At 41.7% G+C, this 13,100-nt stretch overlaps 1 protein-coding gene across 6 annotated transcripts in view; it reads left to right on the top strand.

The window, feature by feature from the left end:
- Positions 1-13,100, top strand: part of CTNNA2 (catenin alpha 2) — a 546,312-nt gene that overhangs the window by 489,404 nt on the left and 43,808 nt on the right. For all 6 annotated transcript variants that reach the window (XM_054391626.1, XM_054391625.1, XM_054391624.1 and 3 more), the window contains 2 exons: positions 6,306-6,419; positions 11,437-11,618. In XM_054391626.1, the coding sequence (XP_054247601.1) occupies positions 6,306-6,419; positions 11,437-11,618 (296 nt within the window). The remainder of the gene's footprint in view (positions 1-6,305; positions 6,420-11,436; positions 11,619-13,100) is intronic.

The following is a 13,100-nucleotide window of genomic DNA, read 5'->3' as shown; positions in this document are numbered from 1 at the left end:
GTTTTTATGGTTCTGTGATCTTTTTACTAGAGCAGATTGCTCAGAGCCCATAAGTAATTGCCCTGGAATGGTTCCTGGGACATTTACCACCTCTCTGGGAAGCCTGGGTCAGTGTTTTACCACCCTCATTGTAACAACTTGCTTCTTTATATTTAGCCTTTGAAATCTCCTGTATTTTAGTTTCAGACTATCACCCCTTGTCCTTTCACAACAGGCCCTGCTAAGAAGTCAGTCCCCAGCTTTTTCGTTGTCCCCTTTATGTACTAAAAGGCCACAAGAAGGTCTCTCTGGAACCTTCTCTTTTCCAGTCTGAACAACCCCCACTCTTTCAGCCTTACTTCATAAAGGAGGTGTACCAGCCCTCAAATTATAAATGATATCAATTTAGATTGATTGGAGTTTGCTGCATCAGAATCTTATTTTCAGCAGAAATCCCAATTAGTTTCAGTTTGAGGCACTTTAGCATTCCCATCTGGACATCTCATATTGAAATACAATGTATGATTGAAGGGTGAGGTATTAAGCTATACAGGACAGGCTTTAGAATATTTTTGATCAATCTATCTAATAACAGATCAATCTGATAATCTACCAAATAAGACATCAAATCTCGTGCATCCTTTAATCAAGGCTCTAAAACTTCTTGCAGAATTGTAAAAACAAACAAGCAAAACACAAACAACCACCAACAACAAAGAAAACAAACAAAAATAAACCCCAAACTCAAAAAAGACAAACAAAAACTCAAAAACCACCTTTTAGAGCAATGGACACAATTATTTTCAGGCAGTAATTGTGCAAGCCATGAAAGACTGAGTTTACCTGAGTTGATTCCCTCATTCCATAGAGGAAGTAAAGCCACTTTTTAATTTAATGTCTCTTGGTATTATTGCTTCTGGTAAGCTGAATAAAGGGGAATAATCTATCCTATTCTCTTTTCCCTTGAAAATGAGAGATTTTAATGTACATTTGGAGGAGCAAGAAGACTCAGTTTTGCATTGAGGACTATTATTATGATCTAGGCAGAAGAAAAATCTTTTTCCCAGCTTCAGAAGTAGCATAAATAAATTTAGGAGTGTAATTGTAGACTCTAAAAATAAGATGGAAAATAATAACTTAGTTCCAGAATCTGCATAGGGATTGAGTTACATTTTGCTATTTTCATAGCTGCTTAGGAGATTCCCTCAGTTATTAGGTAGAAACTCTCTCTGCAGTTAGAAGAATCACAGTGACACCTTCTCTTGTTCTTATGTGTGTCTGAGCCCAGTCTGCTCTTTTCACACATGGCCTTTGATATTGGCAACCTTGCTGTTAGTTGCATCTGCGTTAGCCTTAGCGTTACATCGCAGAATCACAGAATTGTCAAGGTTGGAAGTGACCTCAAGGATCAGCCAGTTCCAACCCCCCTGCCATGGGCAGGCACACCTCACAATAGATCAGGTTGCACAAAGCCACATCCAGCCTGGCTGCAAAAACTTCCAGGGATGAGACTTCCACCACCTCCCTGGGCAACCTGTTCCAGTGTCTCACCACCCTCATGGTGAGGAACTTCTTCCTAATGTCTAATCTAAATCTCCTCTCCTCTATATTGGATCCATTCCACCCAGTCTTATCACTACCTGACACCTTAAAAGTCCCTCCCCAGCTTTCTTGTAGGCCCCCTTCAGATACTGGAAGGTCACCATAAGGTCTCCTCAGAGCCTTTTCTTCTCCAAATTGAACAGCCCCAACTCTCAGCTTTTTTGTTTGGATCAAGAGTTCGCTCTTGGACCCAGTCTCCACTTATTCTGTGTTTCAGTTCATATCGCAGGGTAGTCTTAGAGCATCCAAACTTGGTTCTTTAGGAGGATCTTGCAGATGAACCCTAGGACCATCTTGGATGACCTCTATCTGTTGGGGAGGTTGGTTAATGATAAACTCAAGGTGAGCCAACAATGGTCACTTGCAGACCGAAAAGGCAGCTGTGTGCTGGGCTGCATCCAAAGCAGTTAGAGCAGCAGGAGAGGGAGGGGATTTGCCTCTTCTACTCTGCTCTGCTCTCATGAGAACCCACCTGGAGCACTGCCTACATTTCTGGTGGCCCCAGCACAAGAAGAACATGGAACTGTTGGAGTCCAGAGGAGGTCACAAAGATGATCAGAGGGCTGGAGAACCTCTGCTGTGGGGACAGGCTGAGAGAGTTGGGGCTTTTCACCCTGGAGAAGAGAAGGCTCCAGGGAGATCTTAGAGAAGCCTTCCATTACCTGAAAGGGGCTGCAGGAGAGCTGGGGAGGGACTGTTTACAAGGGCTTGGAGTGACAAGATACGAGGCAGTAGCTTTGAGCTGGAAGAGGGGAGACTGAGACTGGAGATTAGGAAGAAATTTTTGACAGAGAGGGTGGTGAGACACTGGAACAGGTTACCCAGGGAGGTCATGGATGCCCCCTCCCTGGAACTGCTCAAGGCCAGGCTGGATGAGGCCTTGAGCAACCTGGTCTGGTGGGAGATGTCCCTGCCCATGGCAGGGGGTTTGGAACTAGATGATCTTGAAGGCCACTTTCAACCCAAACCATTCTGTGATTCCATGATTAAGGGACTTTCAGTCCATGGGAGAAGACTACAATGAATATGAATGAAAATGAAATGATGGTAGTGCAAAAGTGAAGTCCTCAACTCTTTGGATGTATGAACACTCTTCTACTGTTCCAGACTTGTCAGTGTTGGCTTAGTGGTGATCAGCTGTAGGGTAGCCACTCTGGTGAAGATCCAAAGTGCTACTACATCTCAGATCCTTTGGAAAACTAGAGTTGGGGCAGAACCCCATCGACTTTTTAAAAAGCCTATCTCCAAAGGATGTTTTGGGGTTACTTTGCCTATGTTCAGTGCCTGTTGCTTCTCAGGTTGATTTTAAAGTGTTGGTTTTTACTGTGACTTTTAAACAGCTGAAGACTTGCTGTAAGAGAGGTCTTCTTTGCCACTCAGATGCTCCTTGTAGCACCCGAGTCACTCAGCCTGCACCTACCTTTGTACTAAAACAAAACTAGAAACTAGCATGGAGTAGAATAGGGAAACCTATTATAAAGATTTTTTTAATCCTTAGCTTTTAGAATCAGAGGGTATTTCCATGGTAAAAAGTGGAAGATTATCTTTTCAGTCTTTCTTTCCTCATTTATCTCTTCAGTCTTTTTTCCTCTCTTATCTTTTCAGTCTTTTTCTTCCCTCATTTGAAGCTTATCTTGACTTGATGTTTACACTGCTGAAATTCTTGTTACTGCCCCTTGCCACTTTAAAGTGCATACAGTGTATAGCATAGTCGGCTTCTGTCTTCACCCAGAATATATTTCAGTTAGTGAAATATTAAAAATACAGCATTTCTAAATCTGCATATATCTGCCATTTAATGACCAATACATTGAGAACTCATGTTTTTATACTGCAGTTACAAAAGATAAAATTATATTGGTGGAAGCTATTTTGTTTAAAGCAAGTTCTTCAGTCTAGCAGACAGAGACATATTAAGAAAATGACATAAAAAGAGAGAGATTCCAGTGACTGGAAGGTGAAAATCACCAAATTCATATTAGAAATAAAACAGAAATTAAATTAAATATTTACTAGGTGATTTATCTGGGATTGTGAAAGATTCTTCTTCACTGGGGGGAATTCATCTGAATTAGGTGAATGAAGTGAAGAATGTGCTCTATGTGGAGTAGAGATACTGTATTTGAAAAAGAAACAGTCCTGGAAAGTCTTAGGGCCTGTGCTGCAATACATAGAGTAAAAGCTATGAAAATGGTCCATCTTTCTGTTGAAATCAATGAGTTCATAAAATCTGTTAGTTTTGAAAGTTCCTCTTACTCCTCCTGCCACTGCTGGTTGGCAGAGTTTTGTTTGGAATCACAGAATCACTGAATGGTAGAGGTTGGAAGGGACCTCTGAAGATCATCTAGTCCACCCCCACTGCTAGAGCAGGATCAGCCAGAGTAAAGCACTCAGGAACAAGCCCAAGTGGGTTGGAGATTAGGAAAAATTTGTTTGCTGAAAGAGTGGTCAGGTTTTGGATCAGGCTGCCCAGGGAGGTGGTAGACTCACTGTCCCTGGAGGTGTTCAAGAAATGTGTGGCCATGGCACTTCAGGACGTGGGCTGTGGTGGTGCTGGGTTGACAGTTGGAACTGATGATATTAAAAGTCTCTTTCAAGGAAAACAATTCTATGATTGTCTTAGTAACTGGTTTGCTATGGAAGATTGTGAAGTGACATCCTGCCCTCAGGTAGCTGGGCAATTAAAGGCAATTGGAAAGCAAGATCAATGGGCATTATAATGATAGATGCCAATCTTTTTAAATTGTTTTTTTCTTACGGCAGTAGAGAAACAATAATTTTTTTTTCACCATCTCCTGTCTATCCTTAGACATGCTTTTACATGCATTTCTTCAGAGATGCAGCCTGGGTTTTGTTACCATACTGTCATACTTGGTTATCTCTTCCTCGAGCACTCAGCATCACAACACGTATTTCATTCATACTCTTGAAGCCAGATGAAGATGGCTGTGTTTTACTCTCCCCATCGTGTGCACTTCACCATGTAGTTAGCAAAGCAGCTGATTTCCCTTACAAAGTGATGTGCACTTCGTGCTGGAATCCAGGCTGTAACATAAATATCACCAAAAGACTTCTCTGCCTTACGTTAGAGACTTTGGACCAGTTCCTAGTGACTGAGTGTCTTCAAGACAGAGCTGTAATGACAACTGGCAATGATTAGCACCTCTGCTAGCAAACTTGATGTTGCCTCCAAGCATAAAATGCCAGTATGGATGATTTCTTCTGCTGTAGTTGGCCCACTAGGTTAACACTGAGGCTGATGAGTATCCAGTAAGGTGAGGGTTTCTCTGCAGAGTTGCTGTGATCTTGTTCTATTGCCACTGGCATGTGCTCTCCCTGCATAAGTTCCTTGTGGCCACATTGTTGTCCTAGTTGAGCACAACATGGAATATAAACACCTTTCTAAATAGTATTTCTGGGTTTGCACCATGTATATTAAATACAGCACTGAGTAGTGATTCAAAGGAGGCTCACTCCTTTTTTTTTTTTTTAATGCCTAATTTTTTGCTAGAAGGTGAAAAAAACCAAATCATAGAATCACGGAATGGTCTGGGTTGGAAGGGACCTCTGAAGATCATCCAGTCCAACCCCCTCTGCAGTCAGCAGGGACATCCTCACCTAGATCAGGTTGCCCAGAGCCCTGTCCAGCCTCACTTTAAATATCTCCAGGGAAGGGGCTTCAACCACCTCTCTGGGAAACCTGTTCCATAACCCTCATAGTAAAGAACCTGTTCCTCACATACAATCTAAATCTGCTCTTTCCTAGTTTGAAGCCATTGCCCCTGGTCCTATCCCCACAGGCCTTTGTAAACAGTCTCTCTCCATCCTTCTTGTAACCCCCTTCAGGTACTGGCAGGTTGCTCTTAGGTCTCCCTGGAGCCTTCTGTTCTCCAGGCTGAACACCCCCAGCTCCCTCAGCCTGTCCTCATAGCAGAGCTGCTCCAACCCCCTGAGCATTGTTAAACAAACAGATCCATTAGGTATCTGTGAATCTCTTGTCTCCCTCTCTCCAACATTTTAAGTAGCCTGAGGCCAGCATGTAGGTAACTAGATTTAATCACTCTGCCCAGAGACCATTTGTAGCACCAGCAATGGAGGTAAAGTGGTTTCACTTTCGGGGATGAGGCAGATTCCAGAGCTCTGTATCTGAAAAGCACCAAGTGAACCAACAAGATAAAGCAGATTATAAACTTTCCATTTGTTTCAGAACCAACTGATGTAATTTACATTTTCTTTGAAGGGGAAATCTCTTATTTGCTTTGGTAACTTTTTCTTCCAGGATGTTAGTTACTTTTCCCCCAGGTATTTACTTTCTCTTCTGACGATTACATGGAGATCCCAGCAATATAATAGCATTAGGGTCCATTTCTAGGAGAAATACATCCTTTTGAAATACTGCATTCCAGTTGTTTGTGTTTCCAAAGGGTATTTGTTCCTGGAACTGCATTCATCATCTTAACAGAGTTAAGAAGAGTATCAGCAAGGTAATGATAACTGCCATTTGTAAAGAAAACTGGAGCTGGAACAACTTAATTTTGAAGACAATTCAATTTCAGTTCTTGACTGCTTAGGCAGACAACTTAATTTAAAAGGAAGGAGAAGCAGAATTTTCTGGGCAGGTAGTCAATGAAATAGGAACTTACTGTACACAGGACTTTGTCTGTGTCCTTTATACACTTGTCATCTCTCTTGTGCTTTTTCTCCCTGTCTCTCTCACTCTCTAGACCCCTGAAGAGCTTGAGGATGATTCAGACTTCGAGCAGGAGGATTATGATGTCCGCAGCCGAACAAGTGTTCAGACTGAAGATGACCAGCTCATTGCTGGCCAAAGTGCAAGGGTGAGTATGAACCCCTGTGTAGCTACAAAAGCTCTATCTTGGAATGCAAATGCAGTGATTTCAAATCTGCAGGGTCCCTTCATGTGGTAGTTTTAGGCTGTGCCTAGAAAATTTAGCGCAGCTCTTGAACAGAAAGTGGTAGAATGTAAAAAAATCATTATTGGATTTGGAAGGGAAAATAATGATAAGGTCTAAATAACCCCATTGGTCTGAAAACTAACAGAAAGTTAGTTGTGTACACTAATTTTTTGCTCTGACAGATGCTGGCTCTGGTTTCTGCTGGCTTTGCTGACCTTGGCTGTGTTTTGTTGTGGTTGAGTACTAACAGCCTACTCTCTCTTTTACTGTGTACAGGGGGGAAAGTGGAGAAGAGGAGGAAGCTGTTGGTAACCCCCTGGTTTTGTCCAGGGGGGATTCTTGTGTTGTTTATAAATTGTAAATACCTGTAAATATTGTATATTTTGTACATACTCATTGCATTCCATATTTCTAGATGGCAGTTTTGCTTGTAAATACATAGCTTCATTTGCTTTCAACTGAGCTGGTCTGGCAAGTTTATGTTGGGGGCAATTTTCAACCCACCACACTTCAGAAAGGATAAGAATAGATTGAGCTCAGTGTTTAAGGTTGCTTCCTGTCTCCCTTGTTGGAGAAGCACTGACTTCATTGAATGATCTTCCTTAGTCTCATGTGATGCTTTCTGTCAGCTGGTTGCTCCCACTGCAGCTGTAGGTAGGAGAATGCCTTGCAGGTTGGGAATGTGCTGAAACCATGGGAGTAGTCAGCAAGTATAAAATAAATAAATTAATAAATAAATGATCATCCCATCAGGGCTCCATGTGCTGCAGCCAGAGGAATCTTGCATTACTCATGTTTCCCAGTGTGCAAACCTGTCAGGAAGATCTGTTTAAGCTACCAAGGAGTCCCTGTAATTTGATTGTAATTGAAGACATTTGTTACTGAGTCAATGTAATTTTACCAGGGTAATTACATCATGATAAACTCCAGTCCCTGTGATTTGTGACCTTAGCTTGTGCATGGGGATTGCAAATTAAAGCTGATGAGTGCTTCTGGGGTCACAGGTGCTGGGAAAGTGGAGTTTGTTAGCACTCAGGATTCTGTCAGCCTCTGATGAATGTTTACCTTTTATTAAATGGGTTATTCAGCTCAGAGAGTGAAAAAAATACAATTAGAGTATAATTTGGGGGACAAATGACATCATTCACCCTCAGCAAGTTTGCTGATGACACCAGGCTGAGCAGGTGTAGTCAACAAGCCAGAAGGACAGGATACTGTCCAGAGGGATCTGGACAAGTTCAAGAAGTGAGCTTGTGTGAAGCTCAGGAGGCCAAGTGCAATATCCTGCACATGGGTTAGGGTGAACCTCACTATTGATAGAGGCTGGGGAGAGGAAGGGATGGAGAGCAGCCCTGAGAAGGAGGACTCAGGGGTGCTGGAAGGTGAAAAGCTGGATGTGAGCCAGCACCATATGCTCCCAGCCCAGAGCCAGCCCTGTCCTGGGCTGATCCCCAGGACTGTCCCTGGAGTCATTTCTTCTCCAGAAGGCTGAACAACCCCAGTCCTCTCAATCTGTCCTGACAACAATGGTGGCCCAACCTTTCAGTCATCTTTGTGGCCCTCCTGTGGAATTGCTCCAAAAGTTCCATGTCCTTCTTATGATAGGGACACCAGAAATGGACACAGTATTTAAGGCAGGGTCTCATCAGAGCAGAGTAAAGGGGCAGAATCCCCTCTCTTGCCCTGCTGGCCACACTCCTCTTGATGCAAAAGTTTATTTTTGTCTTAAATTCATTAGCTTGAATATGAATGGTGAATAAACCATACCATCAGTCTTAGAAAAGCTGCCTTTCTATCAGTACATCCCAAGGACAAAAAGTGTGGTCCTTCCATGTCAAGGACATATCATATATATCACAGTAACCTAGAGCAGATGGACTGTAGGCCCTGGGTGCCCAGGAACTGGCATGGAAAACCATGCAGTCAGGAGAACTGCAGAATGATTCCTTATCCTGAGGACAATGACAGAACTATGTTCTGGAGGCAAGTCACTGTCCTTGGGGGATTTTTCTGTTTCAAAAAGCATGAAGTGCTATTTGATGTGTTTAAAGAATCAGCTACTAAAGTAGGTCTCAAGCACCAAAGTATTGTGATACAATACACTTCACACTCTTTCTTTTCCTTTTTTTTTTTTTTTTTTTTTTGGTTACATCCAGGATTTGGTATCATACCGTCCTTTCTTGATCTGAAAACGAAGTGAGGACTGCAGTAATATTTTTACTAAGAATCTAATTCACCTAGGGACGTAGGAGTCTTAAATTCTATTACATTTTGTTGCAGTTATTATCAGTGCTGCACTTAAAGCCTTCTGCTTTGATCAGCCACACACTGTTAAACATATATAACATAAGACAGTCCCATTCCTGAGGAATGTAGAATGCAGTATGTCACAGATGCAACAAACAAGGAAAACCTAAATTGGAAATGTGCTGAGCTGAAGCCACCCAGTCCACAGTCTTGAGTGACTCATTTGAATGAGCCTGCTAAGCAGAAGGGTGTCATCTTTGAACCCTTCCTGTGGAAAAGCTGGATTTTTAGTTGTGGAATTTCATGGATTTGTTTAATATCCTTACTCCATAAAGCTATTAGTACTTCAGTAGAAAGCCTTGGGTTAATCTTCCATAGATAAACCCCAAATCCACGAGCTGCATTTGCTGTACGGGTTATCTTCCTTGAAAGCACTCCAGCAGCTGGAGCAGAAATGCTCAAACACTGTATGCCAGGTGAAATGGTGTGCATGTGGAGCTGCCCACAGAGAGGCCACACGTGGGGCATTGAATCACAGCATCACAGAATGGTTTGGGCTGGAAAGGACCTTCAAGATCATCCAGTTCCAACCCCTGCACCATGGGCAGGGACACCTTCCACCAGCCCAGGTTGCTCAAGGCCTCATCCAACCTGGTCCTGAGTACCTCTAGGGAGCAGGAATCCACAACCTCCCTGGGCAACCTGTTCCAGTGTCTCACCACCCTCACTGGCAAGAATTTCTTCCTCATCTCCAGTCTCCATCTCCCCTTTCTAGCCCAAAGCCTTTGCCCCTTGTCCTATCACTCCAAGCCCTTGCCAAGACTCCCTCTCCAGATTTCTGACAGACCCCATTCAGGTGCTCAAAGGCTGCTATTAGGTCTTCCTGGGGCTTTCTCTTCTGCAGGCCAAAGAGCTCCAACCCTCACAGACATGCCTGCCCCCACAGATACACAGATGGGCTTTCCAAATCCTGCTGCTCCCTGTCACGTTCCCTGAATTGCCATTAATTCATCACTACTGGTGCTTTATGTGTATTTTAGATATTTATTTATTAGCCTGCTTTGCACTGCAGTTTTCTGTGGGAAGATGAATGCACTAACATTTGAAACTGCTGAGTTGCATTGATAAGGCCTAATTAAAACTCATGTGTTGAATTTTAATTTGATTAACTTGCAAATTCCTCTCTTTTTTTTTTTCTCTCTGATCTGCTGTTTATAACCTTTTTAATTTCAGTTTTGGAAAAGGTCAATTATGAATTTTTAAAAGCCAGGAGCATTTTAAGAATATGTAGAGTAAGACTGCAGCTGATTGAAAGTGACATAAACAAGAAGAAATGTAATGACACTTAAAGATGTGTCACACCCCATTAAATGCATAATGCAGGCTTCAGAACCCCTAAAGCCAAATAGGAGCTCAACTTGGAAATCATTATTGGAAGTGTCCATTTGATCTTCAAAAGTAATTATTATAATTTTTCAGAGTTGTCTTTTTTTTTTTTTTTTTCCCTTTCTGGTTTTGGAGGAGGCAGGGAACTTTCTGCCTTGTTGACACTGTCAGTGCAGATTAGTGTCAACCTCCTCAGTGCCTTTTTGAGCATCTTCCAGCAGACAATTAGAGCACTAAATATTATTGAAAGGTACATTCATTACAATTTGCTTCAAGTATGTTATCTTGCATGTCAGAGCTCATTTCAGTGCTGGGTTAAGCAGCAAACCTCTGTTTCTGCCAGAGGTTCAGTCTTCCTTCTCCCATAGATGTCATTCATTTGGTTCTTCCTAAAAGTTAGGCTTTACCAGCAATTTTCTTAAATCCTCCTGACTAGTGACAAAGCAAACACTGGACACTGTCCCACATGACATCCTTGTTTGTAAATTGGAGAGGCATGGATTTGATAGGTGGGCCATTCACTGGATAAGGAATTGGCTGAATGGTTGCACTCAGAGAGTTGCAGTCAATGGTTCAATGTCCAAGTGGAGACCAGTGACAAGTGGTGTTCCTCAGGGGTTAATATTGGGACCAACACTGTTTAACATCTTTGTCACTGACATTTGGGTAGAGGCATCCTCAAGAACTTTGCTGATGACACCCTCTACATTTGTCCTGTATCTGGGGCTAAACTACAGCAGTTGCTCTGTCACCTGATGACCCCTCCCAGCAGAGAAAGGGGATGAGGAAAAGGAGAGGAGACCTGTGGGTCGAAATGAAAATGGATTTAATGAAACAACAAAACTGATCCCAATGCCAATATAAAGTACATAAAGTTGTCCTCAACCCAGCAAATGTATGGTGGTCACACTAAATGGGAAGGCAGTCCTTGGGAGCAGGAGAAGGAAGAGGAGCAGGGTTAGCAGGAACCCAAGCTGGAAGCCCACTCTCCTCAGCAAAGTCCCCCCTTTGTCCTGGGTGTGATGCTGATGGTCTGGGATATACCTGTAGCCAACTCCAGTTAGCTGTCCTGGCTAGCTTGAAACTGTTGATGGTCTGCAGCCCATGGCTATGCAAGCTACAAGCATCACGTGAGTTTGGTTTTGTTCATCCTATCAGAAATCTTAACACCTACTGGGTTTTGCTTGCCATCTTTGATGTCCATAAAACTAATTTAGAAGTTGGGCATGCTGTTTGAACCACTGGAAAAGTACATAGCTCCTAGTTTCTTTTTATCCTGCTCAACTTCTCCCTGTTTTTTCCCCAGGCAATCATGGCTCAGCTTCCCCAGGAGGAGAAGGCTAAGATTGCTGAGCAGGTAGAGATATTCCACCAAGAAAAGAGCAAACTGGATGCAGAAGTTGCCAAGTGGGATGACAGTGGTAATGACATCATTGTGTTGGCAAAGCAGATGTGCATGATTATGATGGAAATGACAGACTTTACTAGGTAAGGACAAAGCAACCTGTGCTGGAGTCTTCTTCAGCCATCCCACATCTTTCCTTTTCATTGCAATTTATAGCCTGTTGGGATGATGTGCTGTGGGTGGAGGTATGCAAAGCCAGGTGGCACTTCACACAAAACAGAATGGATTGTACAGTTCTCTACCCACAACATCTCTGGATAGTTCTCAGACTGGGATTAATCACATGAAGTTTTTGTCCTATTTGAGAATCTGGTTTATTCGGAGATCATTTTGAATTTCAGCAGCAGAGGATTTCTGTGACCTTACAGACTCGTGGCTGACATTTCATTTAGTGTCCATCTAAATGCATGTGCCTCTCTGAACTTTCAGCACTTCAACACAATTGGTGTCAATCAAAAATAATGGCAAAACTATTTATATAATTTTGGACACTGAACTTCTTTCCAAAAAAAATCCCAAATGAAATGGAACTGGTTTCATCTAATACTTCACTGGAGCCTGTCATTAATGATCTCTTATGCTTTCATCTCATTTTTTTTCCTGTTGATGTCTTGTTCTTTTCTAATTGCAAAGCATTGAAAGGCCTTTCATTAATGATATCATAAAACCACAATTATTTTATTTAAATACAGACACGTTGTTAATCACACCAGGGAAAATGTTTTATGAGATTCTTTGAATTGCAGATCACTATAATAAATTAAAGGGTTTTTTTTATTTTAGTGGGAGATCAGGAGTTTAAATGGTGTTTATCAAAATGTGATTAGACAAAATTGAAGAGAAGCCTTCATGTTTTTCTTCAGAATTAAAGCAAAAGATCCATTTATTAATCTCTCCAAAATGCTCAGATAGAATCATAGAAGGAGTTGGGTTGGAAGGGTCCTTAGAGATCATACAGATCCAACCACCCTGCCATAGCAACCTTCCACTAGACCTGGTTGCTCAAATCCCCATCCAGCCTGACTTGGAACACTTCCAGGCTTGGAGCCTGTTTATTTTATTTTATTTATTTTATTCTTATTTTATTCTTATTTTTTATTAAATTAAATTTAATTTAATTTAATTTCATTAAATTTTATTTTATTTTATTCTAGTCTATTTTATTCTGTTCTATTATCTATTTTATTTTATTTTTTATCTATGAATAATTTTTTTTTTTAATCTCTATCTCATCTCATGCCCTCTGTATGGAGCCTTCAACCCATACTGGGGGAGCCAATCTCTGCTTTGACAATACAGGGTTCATACATACCTGATAGATACAGAGATAGAGAAAGATATGAAGAGATTAGATGGAGAGAGAGATTAGATAAAGAGTTGGAGAGATTAGATAGATAGACAGATAGACAGACAGATAGATAGATAGAGGGAGGGGTGTGTGTGTATAAATACCATTAATTTGCAAATAACTTGACTGTTTGCACTTGGCATAGTTAATTGGAAATGAGCAACATCAAACATTGTCATCCATTTTAAATTGAATTATGCATATAGAAAGTTTGCTT

Source organism: Indicator indicator, chromosome 23, assembly GCF_027791375.1.
Source record: "Indicator indicator isolate 239-I01 chromosome 23, UM_Iind_1.1, whole genome shotgun sequence".
Classification (NCBI taxonomy): domain Eukaryota; kingdom Metazoa; phylum Chordata; class Aves; order Piciformes; family Indicatoridae; genus Indicator; species Indicator indicator.
This window is presented reverse-complemented; position numbering and strand designations above follow the sequence as displayed.